Source organism: Fusarium solani, assembly GCF_023522795.1.
Source record: "Fusarium solani strain SB1 chromosome Unknown bctg00000000, whole genome shotgun sequence".
Taxonomy (NCBI): Eukaryota; Fungi; Ascomycota; class Sordariomycetes; order Hypocreales; family Nectriaceae; genus Fusarium; species Fusarium solani.
Genome location: NW_027072157.1, coordinates 2,354,875 through 2,378,000, shown reverse-complemented (window position 1 = coordinate 2,378,000; position 23,126 = coordinate 2,354,875). Strand labels below are relative to the sequence as shown.

The window sequence follows — 23,126 nt, the reverse complement described above, 5'->3', positions numbered from 1 at the left end:
CCTACCATCCTTGCTTCCATCCCTCCCCCTCAACCAATCCAACAAGCCGTGGCATGTGCAAAGCCTCACTCGGGCAACAGAGTTTTCCTCCTCTTCCCTCTCGGCTATGCTGTTGCACTTTTGTACACTCAGCCGCTCTTTTGGAAACACCTCTTTTTCTTGCGTTACCTTGCACTGTCGGCTCCTCGCTTCAACGCCCTCTTTCGCCACCGACCGTTGTCGTACGACGGCCCCTCCGCAGTGTAGATCTAGCCCCTCCCCTCGAGCCTCGTTGTTCCCTTGCCAATGCCATGGATCAAGGCCCGTAGGACACGTGTATTGTGCTACTTGTCGTGTAACGAACTGGTGAACAAAGGAGGATCAAACGTGCCCAGTGACATCCATGCCTACCTATGCTTAATATAGATCCGCCAGACCCGACCACAAAACAAAGACTGCCATCCACATCACACAATCTTCCCCATGATTGGTCAACGTCTTCCCCGTCGAACCTTTTATATGTGATGGTGGGTATGATATATCTTCTCTGTCTTGTACTGCTTGCTGCTTTGTTCATCTGCTCGTTGCTCATACCACATAGATATGAGACTAATGCCAGGCCCGTTTTGCTCCAAGGATCGCGACAGCATCCAAAAATAAGCTACGCCTCCGAACAAACTTGAAAAGGCTGGCCGGGAATCTAACATCCATCCCCTTCCTCACCCATCAACCAAGAAACGCCTTCGGATAGGTGCAGATTGCCTCATCCCGTCATCCTGATTGTCACCCGCTCATGTCGCCCATAAAAGAACTCCAGTCTGGCAGGTTTACGCAAATGTCATCGAAATCTCCTTCTCCTTGCCAAAGTCGTCATCATCCGGGTCATTCCAGGGGTCTCGTATGGTCATGGTTGGCAGCGTGTGAGAAGACTTGATCTCTGGCCGGTTCGGTGTCTCCTCCTTTGGTGGGACTGTTGTCGATCGTGGAGGATCGTCAAACGACGTATCAAACGTCATCTGGACCTCGTCCTCATCCCGGGCCGAGCCGTATGCATTGCCATGTCCCGAGCCAAATCCTCCACCATATGCTGCGCCATAGTCTGGCGGCGATGCTTGTCTGGTGTAACTCGGCGTGTAACTACGCGAGTGCTCCTGTGATACCCCAGCTTCGCGCGAGTCCCGAGTTGCAGTCAGGTCGTCTCGAGAACTGTTGGCAGCCGCCGGGGACGATGGAATCGATGCCATATCCAACTTCATAGGAGGCAGCGTTGACTTGATCTCCCTCACTTGGATCTCCTCTGAGTTGCCCCCACGTGCATCTTTGGCAATCTCTGCCCTGATTGCATCAATATCAAACAGCACGCCCTGGTTGGCGTCCCCATCCTTAGTGCTAGCCTCGCCCTTAGCCTCGCCCCTGCCTTTCGTGTCGTCGTAAATCTCCCAGTCTTGCTTGTCCGCGTTCTTTCGTCGCCCAAAGAAGCTGAACCGCCCGCTCTTCTTCGACTTTCCCTCCTTTTCTAGCTCTCTTCGCGCCTCTTCGATCTCGTTGATAAGCTCCCTCTGTCGCTCGGCGTGATTGTCCGGATCCGGGTCCTCAATTTCGACAAACTCCTCGCTCTCGACAGACCATCCGCACCTCATAAGCAGGGTTGGCATCTGTTGTCGATAGTCCATATGGCCCACCACGAGATCCGTCACATCCATGTTCTCAATCCAGGGCATGTCCTCGATCGGAGCCAGACCTGCAATTCGACGGATGCCTCCGCTCGTCAGTCGGAACAAGTATCCCAGGATCCAGTCGTTGCGGTTGAAGGCGTTGACAAACCGCCCAGAAACCACCGTCTTGGCTCGGATATACTCGTCCTTATTCACAACGATAGGCGAGCCAAACATGTAGACGTTTTGGACTATACCAACCGCGCCCTTCTTAGATAGTTCCTGCAGGCAAGAAAAGACAACTCGAGCTCCGATGGAGAATCCGACGAGCGTGATTGGGCGAGTTCCCAGGTTACGCTCGAGCAAGGAATCTGCCAGAATCTTACCAGCAGAGGTGGCTCGATCTAGAGAAACTGCCCATGGGTTATCGATGAGATATGAAAGTTTGGTAAGGATTATCGGAAGCTGGAGTGCCGACATGAGAGCGGCCAGAATGGTGGCACCTAGAATTTGTTGGATACTCTGAGTGAGAGCCTATTGCGCGTTAGACAAGCTTGTCCATTTACAGTAGGTTATAGAACTTACCTCGGTAGCCAGGATATTAATGGTATCTCCCATACTTCGAAGCATCTCGGGTTCGAACAGGACTGAATAAAGGTCTCCCATGACAGGGTCCACTGTACTGAAAGGCAACCGGACGTCATCCACCTTGCCCGTCAGCCACCCTGAAACGGTCACGATAAGGTTGACACGTTTGTTGTTGTGAAGCGGCCGGTACTCAAACGTCCTAACTGCACCAGTTCTTCGGCCGGCCGCCCTGCCACCGATGATACTTCCTGTCGTCGCTGCACCCGATGTGATGATGGCTGCACCACCAACACCGCCCAGGAAACCACTCGTGCCCGTCACTCCGATGGCCGTCAGACCAGTAGCTAAACCAGCACCGATGACGGGTGCCAGCAGTCCAGCCGAGAGGCCAATTACCAAACCACCACCCACGGTAGCCAGACCCATCATAACGTAACGTCGAGTCAATGCCCTCTTTCTGCGGGCCTCTGTATGCTCGTCCTCGTTCCAATTCTCCTTTTCGGCGGCTTGCTGCATTTCCAATGCTTCTGTGACCTTCTTCTCGAACCGACAGATGTCAAGCCACGAGATATCAAGGCTCTGACCGACCCGCTCCAGCAGAACCCTTGAGCGTGCGTCGTAGACCGAATCCGCGATTAGAATCAGAAACAGATCGCAGAGGACGGTCCAACGGAGGTCAATATCGATTTTAGCAGTTGTTGGAAGCTGCGAGGGAGTCTTGACATCGGGAAGTTCCTCGACGTCAGGGGCCTCATAAGGTGGAGGGGCTTCTGTCGGCGTCTCGTCTCCCGAGAACAGCGACGGCGTGCCAGGCGTCGAGGTGCCTCCTGAGGCGCTGTCGGCCATGGGATTCGCCACTCTCGCGTTGGTGTTGAGTGCCGGCGATAGGTCCTGGGGCATGACTCCATGATCAGCGAGCTGCTCGATCATGACCTGCTCGGCCTCGTTGATTTCCATATGAGCGTAGAGTCGGAGCATCATCTTTTGTCCCCACATCATCATGGCTTCAGATGCGAGGCTCACTTCTTTTTTCGTCTTCCTGGTTGTCTCTAGGGTTTCTGCCTCCTTCACCATCTTGACAATCTCCAGACGTACCAAGCCGACGTATGCGACTCTCTGTCCCTCCGTGAGAAGATCCTTGGTTGCTTGCATTTGGGAGATGGCATCACGCCCCTCATCGTCGTCAACCATGCTCGTTCCATTGGTCGGCCTGAAGAGATACTGTGTATTGTCGTCCATGCTCGTTGCCGACTCGGCATCGTCATCTACGAGGACACGGGTATAGCCCTTGCCGGCACCTCCAAGTCCTGCGTAGCCATATTTCTCATCCTCCTCGGGGTCGTATTCTTTGGCAATCAACTTGTTGTCGTCATTATACATATCATATCTGGCATATGACGGCATTTCCTGCCATCCATCATCCTCGTTCTCCTTTTCCTCGACCTTTGTAGAAATGTGCTGGTGGGAAAACTCGGATACGCCTTCTCGGTGGCTAGCATTGCTGGTCCCGCGGCCCCGAGCGGCTGTGGGAGATGGAGGATTCGATTTCGACTCGGTGGCATGAGATGGCTGATCTTTGTCGACCGGTACTTCAACATTCGCAGGCTTTTTCGAGGGTTCGGTCGCCTCAGGCTGTGGTTCGGCGGGCTCCTTCAATTTGGAGTCGCTGGTGGATGCCGTGTTTGGCTCAGGGGATTTTGTTTGTACCACAGGCTTGGACTCGACCGGCGCAGGCGGTTCCTGTGGAGAAGACGGTTTCGAGGCTGGTTCTTCGATAGGTGTAGGCTGTTGAGAGCGGGCATCCTTGAAGTCGTCATCGTCATTATCGACTGGCTTCGTGGCCTCGGGAACGGCGGTGGTCGGAGTCTTGACTGCTTTCTCCTCAGGAGCCTTCGGTTGTTCACCGCCTACAGCATTTGTGGCCGGGCTTCCCTTCTCTTCTGTGGTCGGCTCGACAGGTGCATCGTTCTTGGGAGTGGGATAACGCCTAATGGGGAGGCCAAAGTCATCCACTTCGACGGCCGGTGTAGTCATGATGTCTCGACGGTCGGCGGGTCCTAGCACTATTCGGGGTGACGTGTGGCGTCTGTGGTTCGAATGGGACTCTCTTTGGGGCAGAGACAGATCGTTGAGAAGCCGACACAGGATCTGAGAAGGATCGGATATCGGGAGAATCGAAAGGGCCGCGGTCTGTCACCATTCGACCCAGAGGACTTGCTGTAGTCTGAAGACGGACCCTGGCCCTCGCGGTAGCTGCGAGACAGAGGACTCTCGTCAGGGTTGGGGGCCGATTGGCGAGTAAAGTAGGATGATGTAGGTGGTGAATCGACCAGATAGACCACCCCCCGATGTCAGGGATTGAGCAGACTTGCTGTAAGAAAGAAGGGCGAACTTATGAACCCTCGTCCCTCTCTCAGAAACCTCCTATATTGGCGGGACTCCAAGAAGGATGACTTGACATTAGGTGGGGTGGGCCCATCGGATGGCTGAGTCGACGGCGGGTGGTCCTGGCGGATGGTAGCGGCTGGCGGGACTTCCAGTGGCTGCTTAGTGGACGTTTCGTGAGTTTGCAGTGGGGGGCGAGCATGTGTCTAGGATGGATCCATGGATGGCATGATGGGTCTCCCGTCACTTCAGTTCACGACTCCATGCCATCACTTGCAAGCCCCGGCCAATTTCGCACTCACATGCCTCACGCGACCCTTGATGTCTTTTTCATTAAATGCCCTAGGTAATGAGTCTTTGCCGAGAGCCGTCTTAGTATCTTGGTCGTTTTGTGTGGGCACTAAGCTCTAGCTGTTGGCGTATGAGATAATCTCGACTTCCATTTTAGGATTACACGCTCGTGACAAAATCTAGATCCTTTTGATTACGCCCCTTGGCCTTGTCTTCGCCTGTGCTATATTCCTCGGGTATCTGTACCATCGAATACTCCTCCTAGTAGGCCAATATGAACACGTTCTTCGCTTGTGATGCGCCCCTCCATCAACATTCCTGTCTTGGAATCCTGCCACGACCGATCCTTCACTCCATGCCTCAACTCTCCGCTTCCCCTGTGGCCTCGACAGGCTCAGCCTTGGCCTCTCCTTGGTCGGCCGTTGAAGCGGCAGCTTTGTTCTTCCGCCGTCTCTTTCTCTTGGCAGGGGCTTCTTGTGTGTCCTCCTTCTTCTCGGATCCTGCTGGTTTTCGCGACTGTCCCTCTTGCTTCTTCTTGGACTTCTGGACTGACAATGGGTTCGGTCCCTTGGTGCCGTAACTCTTCTTCTTTTTCTTCTTTTGCTCCTCTGCTGAAAGAGCCTCTCCATCGCCGGCCTGAACCTTGTCCTTTTCATCGTCTGAATCCCCGTCTTCTCGCTTTCGCTTGCCCAGAGCATTCTTGAGCTCGGCCCGGAACTTGCTCCTCTCTTCACGGGCTCGGACCTGGACACTCTCGTCGGCCATTGGCTCCAGAATCATGACGCTTCGCTTGATGTAGATCAGAGGGACACCTCTGATACCCCGTAGCATTCTTCGCACATCCTGATCCTGGCTGGCAACCACATAGCGGTGCTTGTTCTGGTTCGTGTTCTTGGGGTCGACAACGGATCGAAGGCATTCCTGCGTGCTCAACGGTTCGGGGTACTCGTCGGGATGGTGACCACATCGTCTTCGCTCCAGAGTTTTGGCTAGATCAATGGCTGCGCTCACACCGGGTTCGTTCTTCTTGGCATAGAGTTTTCGAATCTCGCACTGCGTAATCACTGGGTTTGTTAGTACTCGTTCGGGACTCGCTTTGCTGGCAGACGTACTGGGCTTAACCTTTCCGTGGACCGTTCTCGACAATGCTGGCTCAAGGTCCATCTTGAAGCGAGAAGAGTCTTGCACCATCTCGGCATCGACTGAATTTGGTAAGCTTCATCTTCTTAGGCGCAAGTCGCGACAACTCACCGAGGACCTGGTACGGCTCGCGGAAACCAAAAGTCATGGAGAATTGCTCCATGAGCTTCCGGTACTGCTTCGACCTTTTGCCTCTCATTTTGGATACGCGATTGGCGGAATAGGGCACAAGGTAGGTGACTGAGGTTCAACAAGCTGGATGCGACGGCGTTGAAGACGAGCAACAGAAAATAAATTTCTTATCAGTTCGGCCGGCCAATCTGCGGCACGTGCGATAAGAGGCGGGTCCATCCATGGTTGCTCCTCTCCTGCATGCCCCGCTATCCCACTAACACCCACGGTTCGCCATGATCATGTCAAGCTGCAGCTCTCTTCTGGTTTGCATACCTCTGCTATATCTTGATCTTAGTATACTTCTTTCTATGTAATTTAAATCCGACTGAAGCATCATTCATTATAAGTACTATCCGATCCCGTATTGCGCCCGTTCAATTATCTGTATACCCTGTAGTTGGAGCATCATTCCACATGACATGACACTCTCCCAAGTCTACTGCAAGTCCCTGTAGAGCGTCTCAGTTGTCCAGCAAAGAGACTATTGACGTCAAATCTCGTTTTTTACGCAGAGGGCTGCGACAACGCTGATATCGTCGAGTTTTCCTACTCATGTTAGTCGGGCTGTCTTCGACAAAGCAAACTGCGCCAGTACTCACCACCCTCACTCGCCAAGCCTTCCTCGATCGCATGCTCCATGAATGGACTTTCGGCGAAAGGATCCACGGCAATCTCCTTTGCAGCAGCCATAAGATCTTGCGCCGCTATCCTCATCCCTCCATTGCGACCACCAGTGCGATCACCCTGGTGGGCCTCTGCGTGCTCTCCAGACTCCCATTCCCTCACACTCTTGAGTATCCTTGTTACAATCTCATGCTCCCAAAGATTGTCGATTACCCCGTCGCTCATCGCAAGCACAATGTCGCCAACTTCTAGGTCGACCTTGTCCATAACCGCATTGCCGGTGGGCGTGTCGGGGCTGTTGGTCCCCAGCTGCCGCGGGCAGTCGAACCAGTGCCACTGCTCCACCGTCTTGTAAATCACCCTCTCGGCACTTGGCCGGAGGACCATGACTTTGCAGTCGCCGACATTAGTTACGTAGAGAACAGGCGATGTTTGCGCCTCGTCGTCTGGGCAGGTTTTGAAGTGCAACTGCGCGCCACAGGCCGTTGTTGTACCTAAGCAGTCGTGCGACGTTGTCGCCTCGAGGGTCTGTTCGTACGCGGTCTGTAGACTGGCAACGGGGTCAGGTTCTTGGGGAGGCTCCGATGAGAGACAGCGGATGCGCTGCTCCTCGATAGCGGCCGACCAGAAATGAAGAATCAGTCTTGACCAGAGTCTGCACCGAGGTCAGTAAAAGTTATGATAACCTCGGAAGTTGTCCGGCAATGTACCCAGCATGCCCCCTCGGACGGGTCGCCCAGGCTCCCACACCGTCGTTGGCACAGATGAAATAATCGTCGGCGTAGACAGCATCGTCGCCGTTTGTCTTGCCTCTGATGAGCTCTCCGTTGACGAAGGCGCGACGGTCGCGGCTCTGGTGATGCGTACTCAGAGGATCTGTGAAGGACGTAGACGGAGGGGAGAGAAATGGCGGGGGGAACGGGCGGGGCGTTCGTTTGGCGAACAGGCCGATGCCAGTTTCGAATCGAAAGGGCAAGACGGGAGGGTTATGTGAAAGCGGTGTCGCTGCGGAAGCGAACCACCTCTCGCGACATGGTCGCCATGTCGTCGTGTGTGCCAGGCGTCGCACCGTGAGCGATGGTAGGAAGGTTGTCGGGAGGGCCGCCAGAGTTGAAGACGGTGGACTGGGCATTCCAGCTGTGAAAGCCAGGCGCAGCCCCGTGGAGTTGCTGGCCGCAACCTGTGATGGGATTGCTGCTTTGCTCTCTGCAAGAGAGATGACCACAGATAGGTAGCGATCCGAGGAGTGGTCTGGGCGACCGACTTGCGAGATACCAGGCAAGGTAGCTGAGATCACAGACAAGGACACGTGATAAGCCCGATACCGCACCGCACCAGAAAAAGGGCGTCATCCAGAAGAGAGACAACTTTTGAGTCAGGGCGACCAATGGCTCAGAAACACTAGCAACATGCTGCCCTCTCCCGCTAGAAACCGAGCCCCTTGTTGACCCCAACCGAGAAAGGGACGGCTAAGCCGAGGGGCTCATGGTAAAAATTTCCCCTATATCGCTCCCTGAGGGGGGACGGGCTCCTCTGTGGCCTGCGGTCGACCTGCTGCTTTTGTAAGAAGCTGTCCTCGAAAAGTTGAGCTTCGGGGATCGTCCGTGAGGGTGCAGCGCCCAATCAGAGCGGCACATGACGTCGCCTCTCGCCCAACCTAGAGCTACCCCATATTCTCAACAGCTGAGAAACAGTTGAGGGAGATGATTATCTGGGGAAGCTGGACAACCGGTAGAGCCAAGAAGCCTCTATGATGTCAATGATGGATGTATTTTGCAGCCATGGTGGAGAGGGTCTCATGTAGCAATGTGCCACTGTTCTGATCTTGCGTGACCCAAAGTGACAGTCCTGCAGCGGTCAAAGACAAAAACCACAACGAACAAGCCGTATCAAATGGAAGTACCCTGGAGTCTGGATTTGGAGGCACCACGTGTTGTCGCCAACCGCAGAAGGTGAGTATCTACACGTCATGAAACGCCAACTTTGAAGATCACAAATAAGGTGTGTCTGTGTGGAAGAGTGCCGCACCTTGTTTGAACCAGATCCGGAGGATCGAGCATTGGATCCAATGCCAAGAATGGAGGATGCTCGACCACAAGGCGCCCTAATGATATTGGCGTCCTCCACTCCCTTGAGCAAGCCATCAACATCGACGATGAAATGAAGACCGCCAGATGACGCATTTTATTGGGACTTCTATCATCACGTCTTATCTTAGTCCTTGATAGTTCCCATGGGAGGGTCCCATAACTGCGCACTACAGCCCATAGTTCCATGCGCTTCAACGGTAGGCAGGAAAATATTGGGGGCACATGCAGACGGATAAATTCTTCTACCACAAATTAACAATGCTGCTGAGAGAGTTTTCGTACTGAGCATGATACTGAAGCGAAAACTTTAAGAATTGGGGTGTTAGTTTTGTTGCATCGTATTATTGACGAATATTCGTATAAGTCCAGGCGAGCACACATATTTTTCTGCCATACTACATAGTAATGCCCTGGTTCAAATGAACGAGAACTATCGCTGAACTTGGCCCCTGGGAGCAACTACAAGACATGACGTAAGGGGTTGGGATAAATGGTGATATTCAACTGGAGCCAGGAGGCCCATTTCCCAATTTGGTGCCATCTTGAAATTCTCTCTACCTTGCACCAGTAGCGCCGGGTGACCCGATCATGCCGACCTCCGTGCAGACGTGATCCCAGCAAGCATGAGCGCCTGTCTGTATCATATACGTAGCACGTACAGTATGGTTGAACCAGAGGGTGAGTGAGTTGTCGGCTCTCAAATGCCTGACGATCAAACAAGGTGGAACCTGGCTGATGACACGGGGGGGTTGCCGGCTTGTACCGTAGCACGCAGAGACTTTGAAAGTGTTGCCGATTACAATCAAGACTGACGAGTTCCCCATTGTTTGACGCGCAAGCTCTTGGCCTTTGATGTTAACCGCCCAGTGAGCGTATACGCCAGGGCTGTCGTGATTGGAACTCTGGGCGGATCGTTGGCGGCTGAGTGAGCATGCATGGTTAAGGGGAAGCCGATGTTGCCGGGTGGGTTGGCGATTAATCTTGCCCTGACATGTTTGTGTGGGAAGTAGAGCACCAAGATGTGGTGATCTTGGATGCATTTCTACGCCGCATGATGCATGACACGCCCGTCAGACTCAGGGTGAACAACAACGCGGAGTACACCAAGGGTTCCCTCCGGTCATGCCGCATGTACTGGCTGGACTGCGTATCCTGCCTTTGCCAAGTGGTGAGAGTACGCACAGCCTCCACAATTTGGAATCCGGGACAGAGTTACTTTCCTCTGACTTTGAATCGTCGTCTTGACCTTCTCCAGGTTTGTTTCTGTGTGAGAGGACCCCTGGTTTGTTTCCATGGAAGCCCTTGCGCAGGCTAGGATGTGGGATTGGCGGCCGCTCGTGGTCCAGACCACCCCAGTAGAAGTGACGACGTGGAACGTGAAAATCTATCTGTTGAAGAGCTTGGAGATAGTGCCTATGCTTGCACAGTTGGGTATCCAGTCGATAGGTGAGGAGAAAGCCGCCAAGCACACCTCATTTCAAAGTCTAGTATTCGTGGAATTGCCAAGGTAGATCCAATATCCTGACGCAAGACGAGAAACGCATTCTGACAAAAAGGCTGCTCGACGGTGTGCCAAGCTTTACATGACCCGTAACTAGAGCGGATATAGAAGCACTATTAGAGCCCGCTTTTTCGCCTTGCAGGACCCCTTGTCGCGCTGAGTGGACGTTCTAGCGGCATTCAGGCGCCTCGAGACGCACTTACAGACAGCGGGATGGTGGAGCAGCGTCACCGAGAGACATGATGTTGAGGCTTGGCAGAGGACACCACTGAGCAATACGAGAGCCGGCTTCCACCCCGGCTCGGCGCGGTTTCGACCAGCGCGGCAGTGAGCCAGCGAGCCCAGTGAAGCGGACTCGACGGTAGCAGCGCGAAACATGCGACACAACTGATGACGAACCGGAGTGGCTGGCTCTAGATCGCTGAAGCTCGAGCGTGGGGACGGCGGTAGTAGCATTGAACGACCGACAGCCCCGACGATTGGGAACTGGCGCCAGTGACGGCGAATCCATGCCATCGTGGGAGGGACTCCACCTCATGACCGGGGGGGCCTCTTGGGACCCCAGCCACTGCTGGCCAGCATTCTCGTTTTCCCGTTCTGGGCGATGATGAAGACGACGGCCTCAGTGGAGCGGCGGCAACGACTGCAGCGGCAGGGTAACCAACCTACAGCCGGCAACTCTGTGAGACAGACAAGAGCGAGAGCGAAAGGCTTTTGCCATTCACCATCTTCTGCTGTGCCGTGCCATGGCTTGGCTTCTGGTGTATCGCGTGCTTGGCCAGGGAAAAGCCGTCTCGAAAAGCGTCATGAAACCTGGAATAGCTGGCGCCAAGATGCGCAGACGCGCGCCGTCTTCTCATGTTGCACCACGCACGTCTGGATCTTGTTTGGATCATGGATAACTGGGGCCAGTGCTGGGATGGTTGGGTGGCATCTCTCTAACAATCGAATCGCATACAGGAAAACAGCCCGCTTATACATGAGATTTCTCTGTCGTCCACCCAGTCGCCTCTATCGTTCGGAGAGGGAAGGCACACACCCGATCTCGTACCTGCTCTGCGTTTCCGTGACTATTTTCGTTTCATGAGAGGCGTATTTGACACGACGACCAAAAAAGTATTTAGAGAAACAATGATCCTCCCTGGTGATTCTCCCACACATGTAACATCTCCTCCCTCTTCCGGCCTCGTTCTGTTGTTTCCTTTGTGAACCTCTTAGTTGTTGTCTGCTTCTGGCCCGGCCCCTGCTTTCACCATCCTTTGTCGCATCCAGCCAGTCTGTCACTCGACTCACCGACATTACTATTGCCCACTCGGTCAAAAGAGGGTCATTCTTAGTGAGGGCGTTCGGTTCTGGACGTGCACTTAGACTTCTCGCCCAGCCCGCGGCCGCTCGTCGGTGACGTATGCTATATTAGTCGACCAACATTTTGGCCCGTCACCACTCAAAGGCAGACCATCCCATCGACGGACGGAGCAAGCAAGCAAGAAAGACGCACGCAGCTGGACTGGACCCTCCTCCCGCTCGCTCCGCGCGTCTCGTGCTCCAGCTCGCAAGATTTAAAAGAGGGACCCCCGCGCCGGCCGAGCATCGCGACATAGAAAACCTTGGTTTGGGACAACCCTCCTTCTTTCACCTTCCAAGAAAAACCTCTGGCTCTGGGTCTTGCCAGCCTCCTCCAACAGATTTAAGCTACGGGAGCCCGCAGCTCCGGAGGACGCACGCACGCACGCACCGACGCACCGCGACGACGTATTCCCACCCCCACTACCACCGACCCGACGACGATCCTCCAAGCCCGACGCCGGCCACCTCGTCCCGCGTATTCAGTGATTATATTAACCGGCTGCAGCAGAGCCAAGCCCTGTGTCGCCTGTCTTGCCGTGTATCGCAGTCGCTCTCGCCTGTCCATTGCGTCCCGACTGCCAGATTGCGACCTGGATGTCCTGTTACCCTTGGCACGGCTAAGAACTGACATGCCAGTCGTCCGACGCATCCGCCAGAGCACCACCTTTTGATGGATACAGACCGGCGCCGAGCCCCAAAGGGAGTCTAGAGTCTCAACGTACAATAACGTTAACCGTCCACCCACGTCCCAAGAACGCAAGGGCTGCTTGGCCTCTCTTTACTTTTTTTGTCTGTCGGTTTCGGTTTCGCCCTGACTTGGCCGATCTTCGAGGATAAGCAATAATTAACTATCAAAGACACTTGTCCATCCGTGTACGACAACACACATCGTCATCATCGTGGCTGGCGCAACCCCTTCATCTCTCGGCGTTCCCCTTGCTCTGGGCATCCCTTGCGCGCAGCCGGGTCAATTGGCTGTCTCTCCCTTCCCGCCGAGCGAGCGAGGATTAACTGCCTCGATTTTCATTTCCTGTCTCACAGATCTGCCCCGGTTGAACCGGCCGCTTCGTCAACATGGGTCGAAATCGAGGTGCGTATTCGTGCATTCGTAAAAGAATCCCATTCCAGCTCAGGCCCTGTCCGCCCGCCAGGGCTGCCTCTTCGCATGCGCCATCAGCAGATGGTGGACGTGCGCACCGAGACCAGAGAGCGTCCACCCGGTGGCACTAGCGGTCCCTGCCCGGCGCCCACTGGACGGGCAGTTGACGCTCCCCGCCGCCGCCTGCGACACCCGCCGCAGGGGGAAGTCGGGTCTTCTGGGCGTGCGTCGTTCTCGCTACGGCGGGGGAACACACAAGTCCCACGGGCTGGGCCAAGTTCCACTGGCGCCGGCCCAAAATTTCCTGGGCTAGCATATTCAGGGTACTACTGGCAGCCCGTTCAGCAGGGTCCCTGAGCCCAAGGGACACCCGACCCGGCCGGACTCCATTCTCCCTCCCTCTGGTCTCGCCCCCCGGGAAGCCATATTATCTCACCTCATCCCGTCCTGGTGCTAACCTGTTGGTTGAATATCTAGTCCTTTCTTTTATGTCCCAGTTCTCTGCGGGCACAAAGACACCACCTCCTTCGTCCTCTCCCCCTCCGGCTCGCCGTACGGACACCGCAAGACCACATCTGTCAACGAGCCCTTTCCCGATCACAGAGTCAGTAACGACATCTCTCGACCAACTACACCGCCGTCACGACCAGATTATGGCACGCCTGTGAGCGGTTCACCCATTGATACGCCCCCTCGTCGACGCAGTTCATCACGACCCCCGTCTATGGTCCTGGCACACCAACCGCCCATCATGGATATCACAGAGGACACGATTCCGGAGCTTCAGCCCATCTTTTCCTTCCTCAACAGCCACTCCAACAAGCTGTACCAGGAAGGATATTTCCTCAAGCTCGACGACCAGAATACACGTATGCTTGATCTTGCACACCCTCTTGTCCCCTCCCCCACAGAGCCCCTACCGCCAAGCCCCCTCCACTTGAGGCTGCCCATTCACACGTGCATTTCAGGCTAACTAGTTGGCAGAGGGCCGCCCGAACCCTGATAGAACCTGGACCGAATGCTTTGCCCAGCTCGTGGGAACCGTCCTGTCACTATGGGACGCCGCTGAGCTCGATGCCGCCGGGGAGGATGGCGAGGTCCTGCCCAAGTTTATCAACTTGACAGATGCGTCTATTAAGATGGTAATTGGCCTCGTCCCTTGACGCATGTGGATTGTCACTTGCGGAAGACTAACACGACTGCAACAGATCGAATCTTTGCCCACGAGATCTAGCGATGAACAGCCCCTACAGAACATTCTGAGCATCTCAACAGCCGGAAGGAACCGCTATCTTCTTCACTTCAACTCGCGCCATTCACTGCTACAATGGACTGCTGGAATCCGGCTCGCCATGTTTGAGCATTCCACAATGCAAGAGGCCTATACTGGTGCTCTCATTGCTGGCAAGGGCAAAACACTTAACAATATTGGTGTCATCATGGAGAGGTCGCGGTTCAAGACCGAAGAATGGGTTAGGGTCCGTTTTGGTGCCGGTGTTCCTTGGAGAAGATGCTGGTGTGTCATCACACCGCCCGACGAGAAGGAGTACGCAAAGCTCCAGAAGGAGATGAAGAAGAGGTCGCCATATGACCGTTCTCCAGTCCCAACTCTGAAGGGAGATATCAAGTTTTACGACCAACGCAAGGACGGCAAGAAGCAAAAGAAGGCTCAGCCGATTGCGACAATCACGGACGCTTACTCGGCATATGCCATCTATCCTCAAGCCAAGTCACTGATCGAGGCTTCGACGCTGCTCAAGATTGAGGGCAACATCGCTATCCACACCGACCCACCTTCGTCTACCGAAGGCTTCGTCTTCATCATGCCCGAGACTCACCCAGCCGTCACTGGCTTCGAGATGTTGCTGCGGTTCCTCTTCCCCACCTGGGATACCTTTGGTCTGTACGGTCGTCCGGGAAGCTCGTTGCCAGCGTTCTCGACTCCCGATCTCTGATGTTTGCTATGCCCAAGAGCTCACGTTACGGTTATCTCGAAAACCTCGACGTCTCCAACCTGATTCTCGAAGATGGTAGCTCTAACTGGGGCGAGAGAGAGTGGAGAAAGAAGCTGAAGGAAGCGACGGGGACAAGGATGAATGCCATGGACGATGCCCCGGCTACTCGATCCCGAAGTAACAGTCGGAAGAGCGTCAGGCTGAGCTTTGGAGACGGTGCGAAACAGAGAATCGGGTTCCAAGACCAGCAAGGTCCTACCAGGTCCTCGCGCTCATTCTCACTGACTGAGCGCACGCGAACGGATTCTGCACCTGCCGACCCATCACGGGTGGCCTTTGGCCAAGGTGGTCACGGCCGCAACTCCTCTGACCCCAACCATCTGGCCGGTCCTCCTCCTCCTCGTCATGATTTCAATGGCAACAGCCCATATTCTGGTTCGCCCCAGCGTGGCCCAACCCCTGTGGGCGGCCAATATCAAAACCAGGCGCCTGCTGAGCTCGGCAATGGTTATGAAAACAACCGGGGTGCTTCAGGCTCTCCACCTTTGAGAGATTTGGATGGCATGCGAAAGATGCATACTCCGGAGCCCGTTTCGCGACCCCCGGCTTTCAACCATGGGCCCCAGGCCCGGCCCGTCAGCAAAGCATACCACTCTCCTGAGCTTCGACGGGCTAACAGCAGGCTTTCTAGCTCCACGCTTGCCCAGCTTGCTACGGCTGGAGGCCTGGGCGGACCAAATGATTCGAATCCTTCTCCACGAGAAGGCGAGGTGGACGCTGCGAGATCTGGACCATCGGTACCTCAATCACACGCCAACTCCGTAGGGATATCTGCTAACGACAACCGCTCGCGTGAAGCTTTAAGTCCGCCAAACCAGGATCCCTCCTCCAACAACCTCCCACCACCGCTCAATCTCCAAAAACAGCGATCTCGATCCCCGCTAGCCCAGTCCCCCTACGGACCTCCAAGCCCTTATGCGCGTGGGCCGAACTCCCGACCTGGAACCTCGGACGGTAAGCGGTCTCCCATGCCCCCAGGTATGGGCCCTCCACGCTCCCCTCATCCGCAAAACCCCAACCGTCGACCTGACATGGGACCCGATGGACGGCGACCTTCAGACCCTCGCCGCCCTGGACCTGGACCTGATGGACGGCGACCCTCCGACCCTCGTCGTCCCGGACCTGACGGACGGAGGCCTTCTGACCCCCGAGGTCCCGGACCCGACGGCCGGAGACCCTCAGATCCCCGGGCCCGTGGTAACGGACCCCCACCGCCAGGCCATGGCCCACCACCTCCTGGTCCTTACGGCAATTTTCGGCCAGGCCCCGGCCGATCTCCTGGGCCCCCTGGACCTCCTGGACCCCCGGGACCCCCTGGGCCACATGGACCTCCCATGCAGATGGCCCATCGAAAGCCTGTGCCCGAGAGAGCGCCGACTTTCGAAGCGCCAACCTTTGAAGAACCCAAGGCGTCAACCATGTCGACTAGCAGCGTCGTGACAGCCAACGAAATTATCGACCACTATGTATCTGACCAAGGCCGCCGACCTGTGGGCACCCCAACCTCTGACAGAAGGCCGCCCCCACCTCAACGACAGGGCAGCAACAGGAGCGGCCAGAGCAGCCATTACGACGACAGCTCTTCTGTGAACAGCATCGACTACGCCAGCACCCACAAGTCTACTGAAACCAAGAAGTCTGTGGAGCGACCTCGCGCTGGAGTTCTCAAGACAGTCGGTGGCAGTGACGAGCCTGAAATGCCACGAGATGCCGGCTATGACATCCCAGAGATCAACTTTGGGCCGACCATTAACTACGGCGCCACGCAACAGCACAACAGAACACCAAGTGCTCTGACTCCTGGATCAGACCCGGCTCAAAGGCCTTATTCCCCTGCGGACCAACGGCCAACACCGCCAGCGCACAAGTCATCTGGATCCTATGGATCCCAGGGATCTCATGGACGCAAGGATTCCGAAGACATGAAGCGAACGATGGCATGGCAGCCAGGTGCATCGGCCGCACCGTCCACCTCCCAAGGCCTCAGTGCTGAGCAGTTTGTACAACAGAGAGCGGCCCATGCTCGCAGCGCCTCTAGCAACACGCTTAGTGGAGGTCGACCTACTACGCCCGGCGGATCAATGAAGCGCACCAGTTCTTACGACATGCTTCAGGGCCTCCAAGGTGGCCCAGGTCGGCATTCACGAAGTAGTTCAGCTGAATTGCTCTCCCGTCCCGGGTCACGCGGTGCGAACTCGGCTCTCAATTTTGTCAGCTCGGGAGATGCACCCAGTCATCTCAGCGCTCGCGAACAGGAGCAGGTTGCTCGTCTGACGGGGGCACCATTGATCAGTGTGCCTGGGCATCAACGGCAGGGATCCCAAGGTTCCGCCATGCTGGGACACCAGCGACAAGCCTCCTCTGGCTCAGGCTTGGTCGCTGCCATCGAAGCCAGAGAACGGGAGAAGCAGCAGATGAAGCAGGGGATGAGCAGCCAGGCGGTACAGCATGCGATCAACCAGCGACAGCAACAACAGGCTGCCATGGCATACCAACAACAGGTAACTCAGCAGCACCAGCAACAGCTGGCTCAACAACAGATGGCGCAACAGCAGATGGCCCAGCAACAAATGATGCAGCAGCAAATGGCTCAACAGCAAGCAGCATACCAGCAACAAGCCTATCAGCAGCAGCAGCAGCAGATGGGCGGCGCCTACAGCACCATGGGTCGAGGAGGCGGAGGGGGGGCGGTCAGTATGGCGCTGGGGGAATGCCGTATGGCGGACCCCAGCAGGCGGGAGGTTACGGACAACCAGCCAGTTTCTCACGGCCGCTCCGGACACCGCAGCAGGTTGACCCCCGGTTCGTGCCGCCACAGGGTCAGTACGGCCCGGCGCCCGGATCTCAACAGGCACCGCGCAATGTCCACCCACAGTACCAGGGGCAGGCATTTTAAGTTATGAATGGTGGAGCGAAATTGACAAGATGGGATCTCTAGCTAGATACAGTATGCGAATGTTTATGGAGAATAACATGAGCATGGGAAGACTATATGGAGCAGGCACTGATACATGCATACACGGGCGTTTGGAGGATGTAAGAGTAGAGCGAATGATTTGACGACAATGGTCGAGAAGCAGCCTTGCATATCATGGTGGGCATGGGAAGCATCTGCATTTATTTAGGAAAAGCAATAAACAAGATAGATGCATGTTGAATCTGGCATATCTTATTTCGAATACTGGCGTTGTCTGTCTGTGTTGGTAAAGTCGAGCGAAAGCATCAAGATGGACTGGCTGAGTTCAAGTAAGATGTGTTTCCCAGGCCGGGCAATTGAGTTCTCAACGTTAGTTACGGCGTTGAGCGAGTGGTTGTTAGAGGCTGGCTTGTCACGGATGAAGCCATCGACCAAAGTCCCTGGTGGCCTCTCGATCGGTGGAGATTGTGGGGCCTGGGCGAACCTGAGACTCCCTGGCAGGCGACGGTGTCCAGTGACTTTTTCTATCCAGGCCGACTCTGAAGGCGAGTCTCGAGGCTAGGCATTGTCAATGGCGGCTGACCGTCGACGTAGGCTGGGGCTTCTCCCGTAGGCTGTGGCGATGCGCGTGACTTGGACGCGCCCTAGGTTTCTTTTCGCGGATTCGCGTGAATTCGGGAGAAGCAAAGAGAAGAGAACGTGACGTGACCCTGTTGACAAAGGCTGGTTTCTGTGTAATCAGATGAGCTTGGTTGCTGAGGCATCCATCAAGCAGGGGTCTTTCGTTGGTGATCACGGCACCTCGATTCACTTCCCCGCCGCTGAGGAATTGCTTTGTAGGCGGTTCATGGCGCCAAAAGTCGCTAAAGAGGCGGCCCCCAGGAGACATCAGAGGGTGCCTAATTGACCTGTGAAGGGCCTGAAGCGCTGGCCAGGTGAAATGGGATCCATGGATCGATAGGTTCCCTCCATGCCTGGGTTGTTAGTTCTCTCACCCTCATTCACTGAGAGATCGGCCCTAGCCAACCAGGGCCAGCAAAGGAAGTCCCGTTGTTAGACTGTCGTGACGTCCCTCGTCCCTTCCTTCGGTGCTTGTGGTTTCTTTTTCCATCCCGCTCCCCTCTCTTGGCTCTCGATTCCTCCAGACATCTCTGCCTCTTTTTTGTTTTCTTTCTTACTTACTCTTCTTCCTCGCACAAGACAACTCCGACGCGACCGAACAGGGATAAACCGCAGCTTCCCCCAACTTGTCCCACGTACAGAAAGCGATCGATCCTGCCTGCGCCCAAAACATCCCGCCTTGAACGTTTGCGCCTGCGGCCGCCGCGCAACTCTCTTCCACGATCTCACCCGTTGCACCGTCGCAGCCTTCGATAACTTCCAAAACGGCAATCTGGCATTGCTTCGCGGCGTAGGCTGCTCGGGTCGCTCCCAATGGACGGCGACGAGCCCACGCAAGGTATGTTCCCCCTCCGGCTCGATCCAACTCTTGTCCAGGCTGACCTAGGCTCCCAACAGCAACCCAGAATGTCCTCGACCCGCGCCGAGTCGGGAAGCAGAATTCGGGCTTCTCAGACGAAGACATCTCCGACATAATATGCGTACTCTACCCCCATTCCGACTCGGCCCGCCTCGAGCTGCAGCGTCTGGTCCAGGAGGACTCTCCTCACATCATCGGTAAGGACGAGGCGGACGGTGTCGAACCGGACTACGACTTTGAGGACCAGGCCGGCCGCTTTCTCGCCAACCCGACGAATACCGGCAGCCATGCCATCATCCTGCGTCTCTCAGCCCGGCTCAACAACCCTGCGGCCGGCTTCGTCTTTGGTCGCAACCCAGGGCGCTGCGATATTGTCTTCAAGCACGACCCGCTCAAGAGAGTCAGCAACATTCATTTTCGCATCTATGTGAACGAGTATGGCTCGGTCATGATCGAGGATCAATCTACCAACGGTACTTGGGCCGATGGCAACCTGCTGACCGCCCATGCCAACGCGAACGCCAGAGGAAACACTAATCCTCCCCTGACAAAATGGGTCTTGACCTCTGGCTCCATCATCAAAGTCTACCTTCACCAAGAGGCTAGGGACCTTACCTTCCGTGTCCGCATTCCGCGCCGTGACAATGAGTACGATCAGGCTTATACCGACAAAGTCGAAGCTTTCTTCGTGCGCCATCAGTTGAAGCACCAGACCGAAACCATCACTCCCGGGCCCGGCGGGCACGTTGACCTCTTCAAGGATCCCGTCCAGGCTCGATTTAAGAGAGAAGGGACTGGCGAGATCACGCAAGCCAACTCGCGATCACCACGCAACAGGAGAGAGACTCAACGGGAGTGGACGGGCTCTGGAAAGTACAATCGAACCGGATCAATCGGAAAGGGAGCGTTTGCTGTGGTTCACAAGGTGACTTCCAAATACGACGGTCTGCCCTATGCGGCCAAGGAGCTTGAGAAGCGCCGCTTCATCAAGAACGGCGTGTTGGACCAAAAGGTTGAGAATGAGATGAAGATTATGCAGCGGGTACAACATGTGAGTTCTCAAGGCTGCTCTCATACCCTACTGAAACTGACCGCGAGTTTGTAGCCCAACATCGTTCGCTATATAGAGCACTTTGAGTGGGATGACCGGTTGCTCATCATCATCATGGAATACGTTCCAGGGGGCGATCTGGGCAAACTCATCTCGGACCAGGGAGCTTTGACCGAAGGTGTTGTTCGGATCATGTCAGCACAACTATTGAGCGCTTTGGGATACTTGCATGCCAACAACATCACTCATCGAGATGTCAAGCCCGACAACATTCTCATCAACTCGCTGAACCCTATCGATCTCAAACTTACCGACTTTGGTCTGTCAAAAATGGTGGACAGCGAGCAGACCTTCTTGCGAACGTTCTGCGGAACGCTGCTGTATTGTGCGCCAGAGGTGTACACCGAGTACGAGGAGTATGACGACGACGGAGTGCGTAGTCGAGGTAAGAGGATGCGGCGCGCACCCCGCCAGAGATACAGCCACGCGGTTGACATTTGGTCGCTGGGCGGCGTGCTATTCTATACTTTGACAGGCTCGCCTCCTTATCCCGTCAAGAGCGGGATCAGCTATTCCGAGCTGTTACACAAGATCATGACGACCCGACTGAACATTACGCCTCTGCAGCGAAACGACGTTTCAGAAAACGCCATCGAGTTTCTTTGCAGGATGCTTCAGAGACGGCCCGAGCACCGTGCAACGGTCAAGGAGCTGGAGAACCATCCGTGGTCCACTGGCATAGAGTCGGTAATCAGCGCGTCACAATCGTTTGATGAGATCTCAGAGGATGAGGATATGCTTGGAAACTTTTCTCAGCTTCAGCAGCGTCACTTCGAGGAAGACAGAATCAGCGACTCTATGGGCGAGGAATCAGAAAAGGAGAACTTCAGCGGGCGACCAGAGACACAACAACCGAGACTATTTGGTGAAGTAGGCATCTCTGCGATTGGTAGCTCAGGAGTTATCCCGGAAGACTTGCTCAACCTGCAAGCGAGCAACCTCAGCGGAGGGCAAACCGAAATCCTAGGCAAGGATGTGGACGAAGCCTATCAGTCAGACGATTCTGCCACGCCAAGGAGGAGGAACCGCCGAACTCATCGTCAGACCAACATTTCTATCGCCCAGAACCAGTCGGATGATCAGCTGCAGAGTCTGGTGGAAGACGTAGCTTCTCAGAGCTTGGGTGGCAATGACTCCGTCGTGCAGAACCTTGCACCCTCGAACTACTCTCTGCAGTCGGCAGAATTTAACACCAGCAAACGCAAGCCCCCTTCACAGGACACGAGCGATGAGTTCGACAGCACACCCGTGGGAAAGCCCACCATGAAGAGACTCAAGTCAGAGAACAATATCGAGAACCTGGCAAATGAGAATTTGGAGGAGTACAAACTGCTGGCTCAGGTGCCGCAGATCGAAAGACTGGGCTCAGGACGACAACTCGACGGCCCCTACAACAAGCAGGGCTTCTGGGAGCAAGACAAGGTGACTTGGCATTTCAACTACCCGGAAATGACTCACCTTCAATACAACGCCTTTCAGAAGGCTGCTGTTGAGAGGAGCGAGGAGTTTGCGCCAGGAAAGACTCCTCTCTGGGGTCTGGCTATGAAATACTTTCCTCCTGTTCCACGGACAGGAGGACGAGCTACACTAGGCCGGTCAAACTCGCGGATGCCTCTGACTTTTGAGAATCAGGGCACGACCGATGACCCGATGGAGTTTCCACCGACTGCGGCTCCCGTTGACAACTCTCAGATCCCCGACACCCTTCCTGTGCACAACCCAATCATTGTGCCAGTTCCGGAAGAGGAGCCCAACAGACAAGCCGTCGGGATGTTCGAGTCCCACCCTCAGTCATGTCTCCCCATCTCCTTTCCTGTCACTGACACGTTGGTGTCATTCGGGCGTGGACCGGCGAATACTGAGGTGTTTGAGGACAAGTTGGACGCACGAGTACCCAAGTACGCACTGAAACTGCTACTTTGGAGGGACGGAGATGGCTTTGACCCTGCAAAGGACCCTGCCAAGGTACCCCCTCCGTGGCTTCGAAATGGAGGAGACCCGAACTCGTACTGCTTCTACATCTCGACGAAGGCCTCGGTTGGAATTCACATCAATGGCTACTTGCTTGCTTCGTCTGATGCTAAGAACCACAGCGGACCAGCACACCACTGGGCTCGAGTCTACAACGGGGACTCGATAGCAATTTGGGGCTCAGACGGCAACGGCAAGCAAACCACGCTCGTCTTTCGGTGCTTCTGGGGTGCTTCTGCCCAAGAACGTGGAGAAGATAAGTCGCCCAGGCTGGCCTCTGCAGCCCTTGCCCAGAAGCTGGACGCTGCTTGCCAGAAGGCAGAGAAGCGCATCAAGGACGTGGCTGAGAGAAAGAAGAGGGGCGAGCAGATTAAGGCGGATTGGGAGGAACGTCTAATTCACGTGGAACGGGAGCGTGAACGCAGTCGAGCATTCCAGGCGAAGCGACTGGAGGCGATTGAATATCTTACCACGGTCTCAAGACAGACGCCGCTTTCGCGAATGGCTTCACCAGCAAGCGCGCCCCCGACGAGCTACGTATTCGGGGCGCCAATGTCTCGCCTATCTCCAGACAAGGAGAACACCATGCCCGTGCCATGAAGAATGGAGGAACTACGAAATTGACCCCAGGAGCTACTTCGTCGTCGGGCTCTTGGCACATTACAAAAAAGCAAGCGCGTCATTCGGGAACATAGGAGGAGCAACGGGCTGTGTTTGTGGGATTAGCATTATGGAAGGGTAATCGGGCACGGCCTCGGT

General features: G+C 55.4%; 6 protein-coding genes across 6 annotated transcripts; 3 read left to right on the top strand and 3 right to left on the bottom strand.

Annotated features, from left to right (window-relative positions):
- Positions 1-806: 806 nt before the first annotated feature.
- Positions 807-4,256, bottom strand: MRS44_000743 (uncharacterized protein; the record flags this gene model as incomplete). The annotated part of the gene is made up of 2 exons (XM_046267489.2): positions 807-2,168; positions 2,220-4,256. 2 exons carry the CDS (start codon positions 4,254-4,256, stop codon positions 807-809), a joined length of 3,399 nt encoding a protein of 1,132 aa, XP_046138639.2.
- Positions 4,257-5,258: 1,002 nt separating this feature from the next.
- Positions 5,259-6,237, bottom strand: MRS44_000742 (uncharacterized protein; the record flags this gene model as incomplete). The annotated part of the gene is made up of 3 exons (XM_046274978.2): positions 5,259-5,962; positions 6,011-6,100; positions 6,150-6,237. The coding sequence occupies 3 exons, from the start codon at positions 6,235-6,237 to the stop codon at positions 5,259-5,261; spliced, it is 882 nt and encodes a 293-aa protein (XP_046138638.1).
- A 530-nt stretch (positions 6,238-6,767) lies between these two features.
- MRS44_000741 (uncharacterized protein) lies at positions 6,768-7,968 on the bottom strand (the record flags this gene model as incomplete). Its single annotated transcript, XM_046267488.2, has 2 exons — positions 6,768-7,491; positions 7,547-7,968. The coding sequence occupies 2 exons, from the start codon at positions 7,966-7,968 to the stop codon at positions 6,768-6,770; spliced, it is 1,146 nt and encodes a 381-aa protein (XP_046138637.2).
- Positions 7,969-12,848: 4,880 nt separating this feature from the next.
- On the top strand, positions 12,849-14,828 carry MRS44_000740 (uncharacterized protein; the record flags this gene model as incomplete). Its single annotated transcript, XM_046280681.2, has 5 exons — positions 12,849-12,864; positions 12,926-13,096; positions 13,371-13,742; positions 13,858-14,015; positions 14,082-14,828. The coding sequence occupies 5 exons, from the start codon at positions 12,849-12,851 to the stop codon at positions 14,826-14,828; spliced, it is 1,464 nt and encodes a 487-aa protein (XP_046138635.2).
- An 8-nt stretch (positions 14,829-14,836) lies between these two features.
- Positions 14,837-17,784, top strand: MRS44_000739 (uncharacterized protein; the record flags this gene model as incomplete). Its single annotated transcript, XM_065624174.1, has 2 exons — positions 14,837-17,578; positions 17,623-17,784. The coding sequence occupies 2 exons, from the start codon at positions 14,837-14,839 to the stop codon at positions 17,782-17,784; spliced, it is 2,904 nt and encodes a 967-aa protein (XP_065479885.1).
- A 1,455-nt stretch (positions 17,785-19,239) lies between these two features.
- On the top strand, positions 19,240-22,967 carry MRS44_000738 (uncharacterized protein; the record flags this gene model as incomplete). Its single annotated transcript, XM_065624173.1, has 3 exons — positions 19,240-19,264; positions 19,324-20,336; positions 20,391-22,967. The coding sequence occupies 3 exons, from the start codon at positions 19,240-19,242 to the stop codon at positions 22,965-22,967; spliced, it is 3,615 nt and encodes a 1,204-aa protein (XP_065479884.1).
- Between the last annotated feature and the right edge of the window lie 159 nt (positions 22,968-23,126).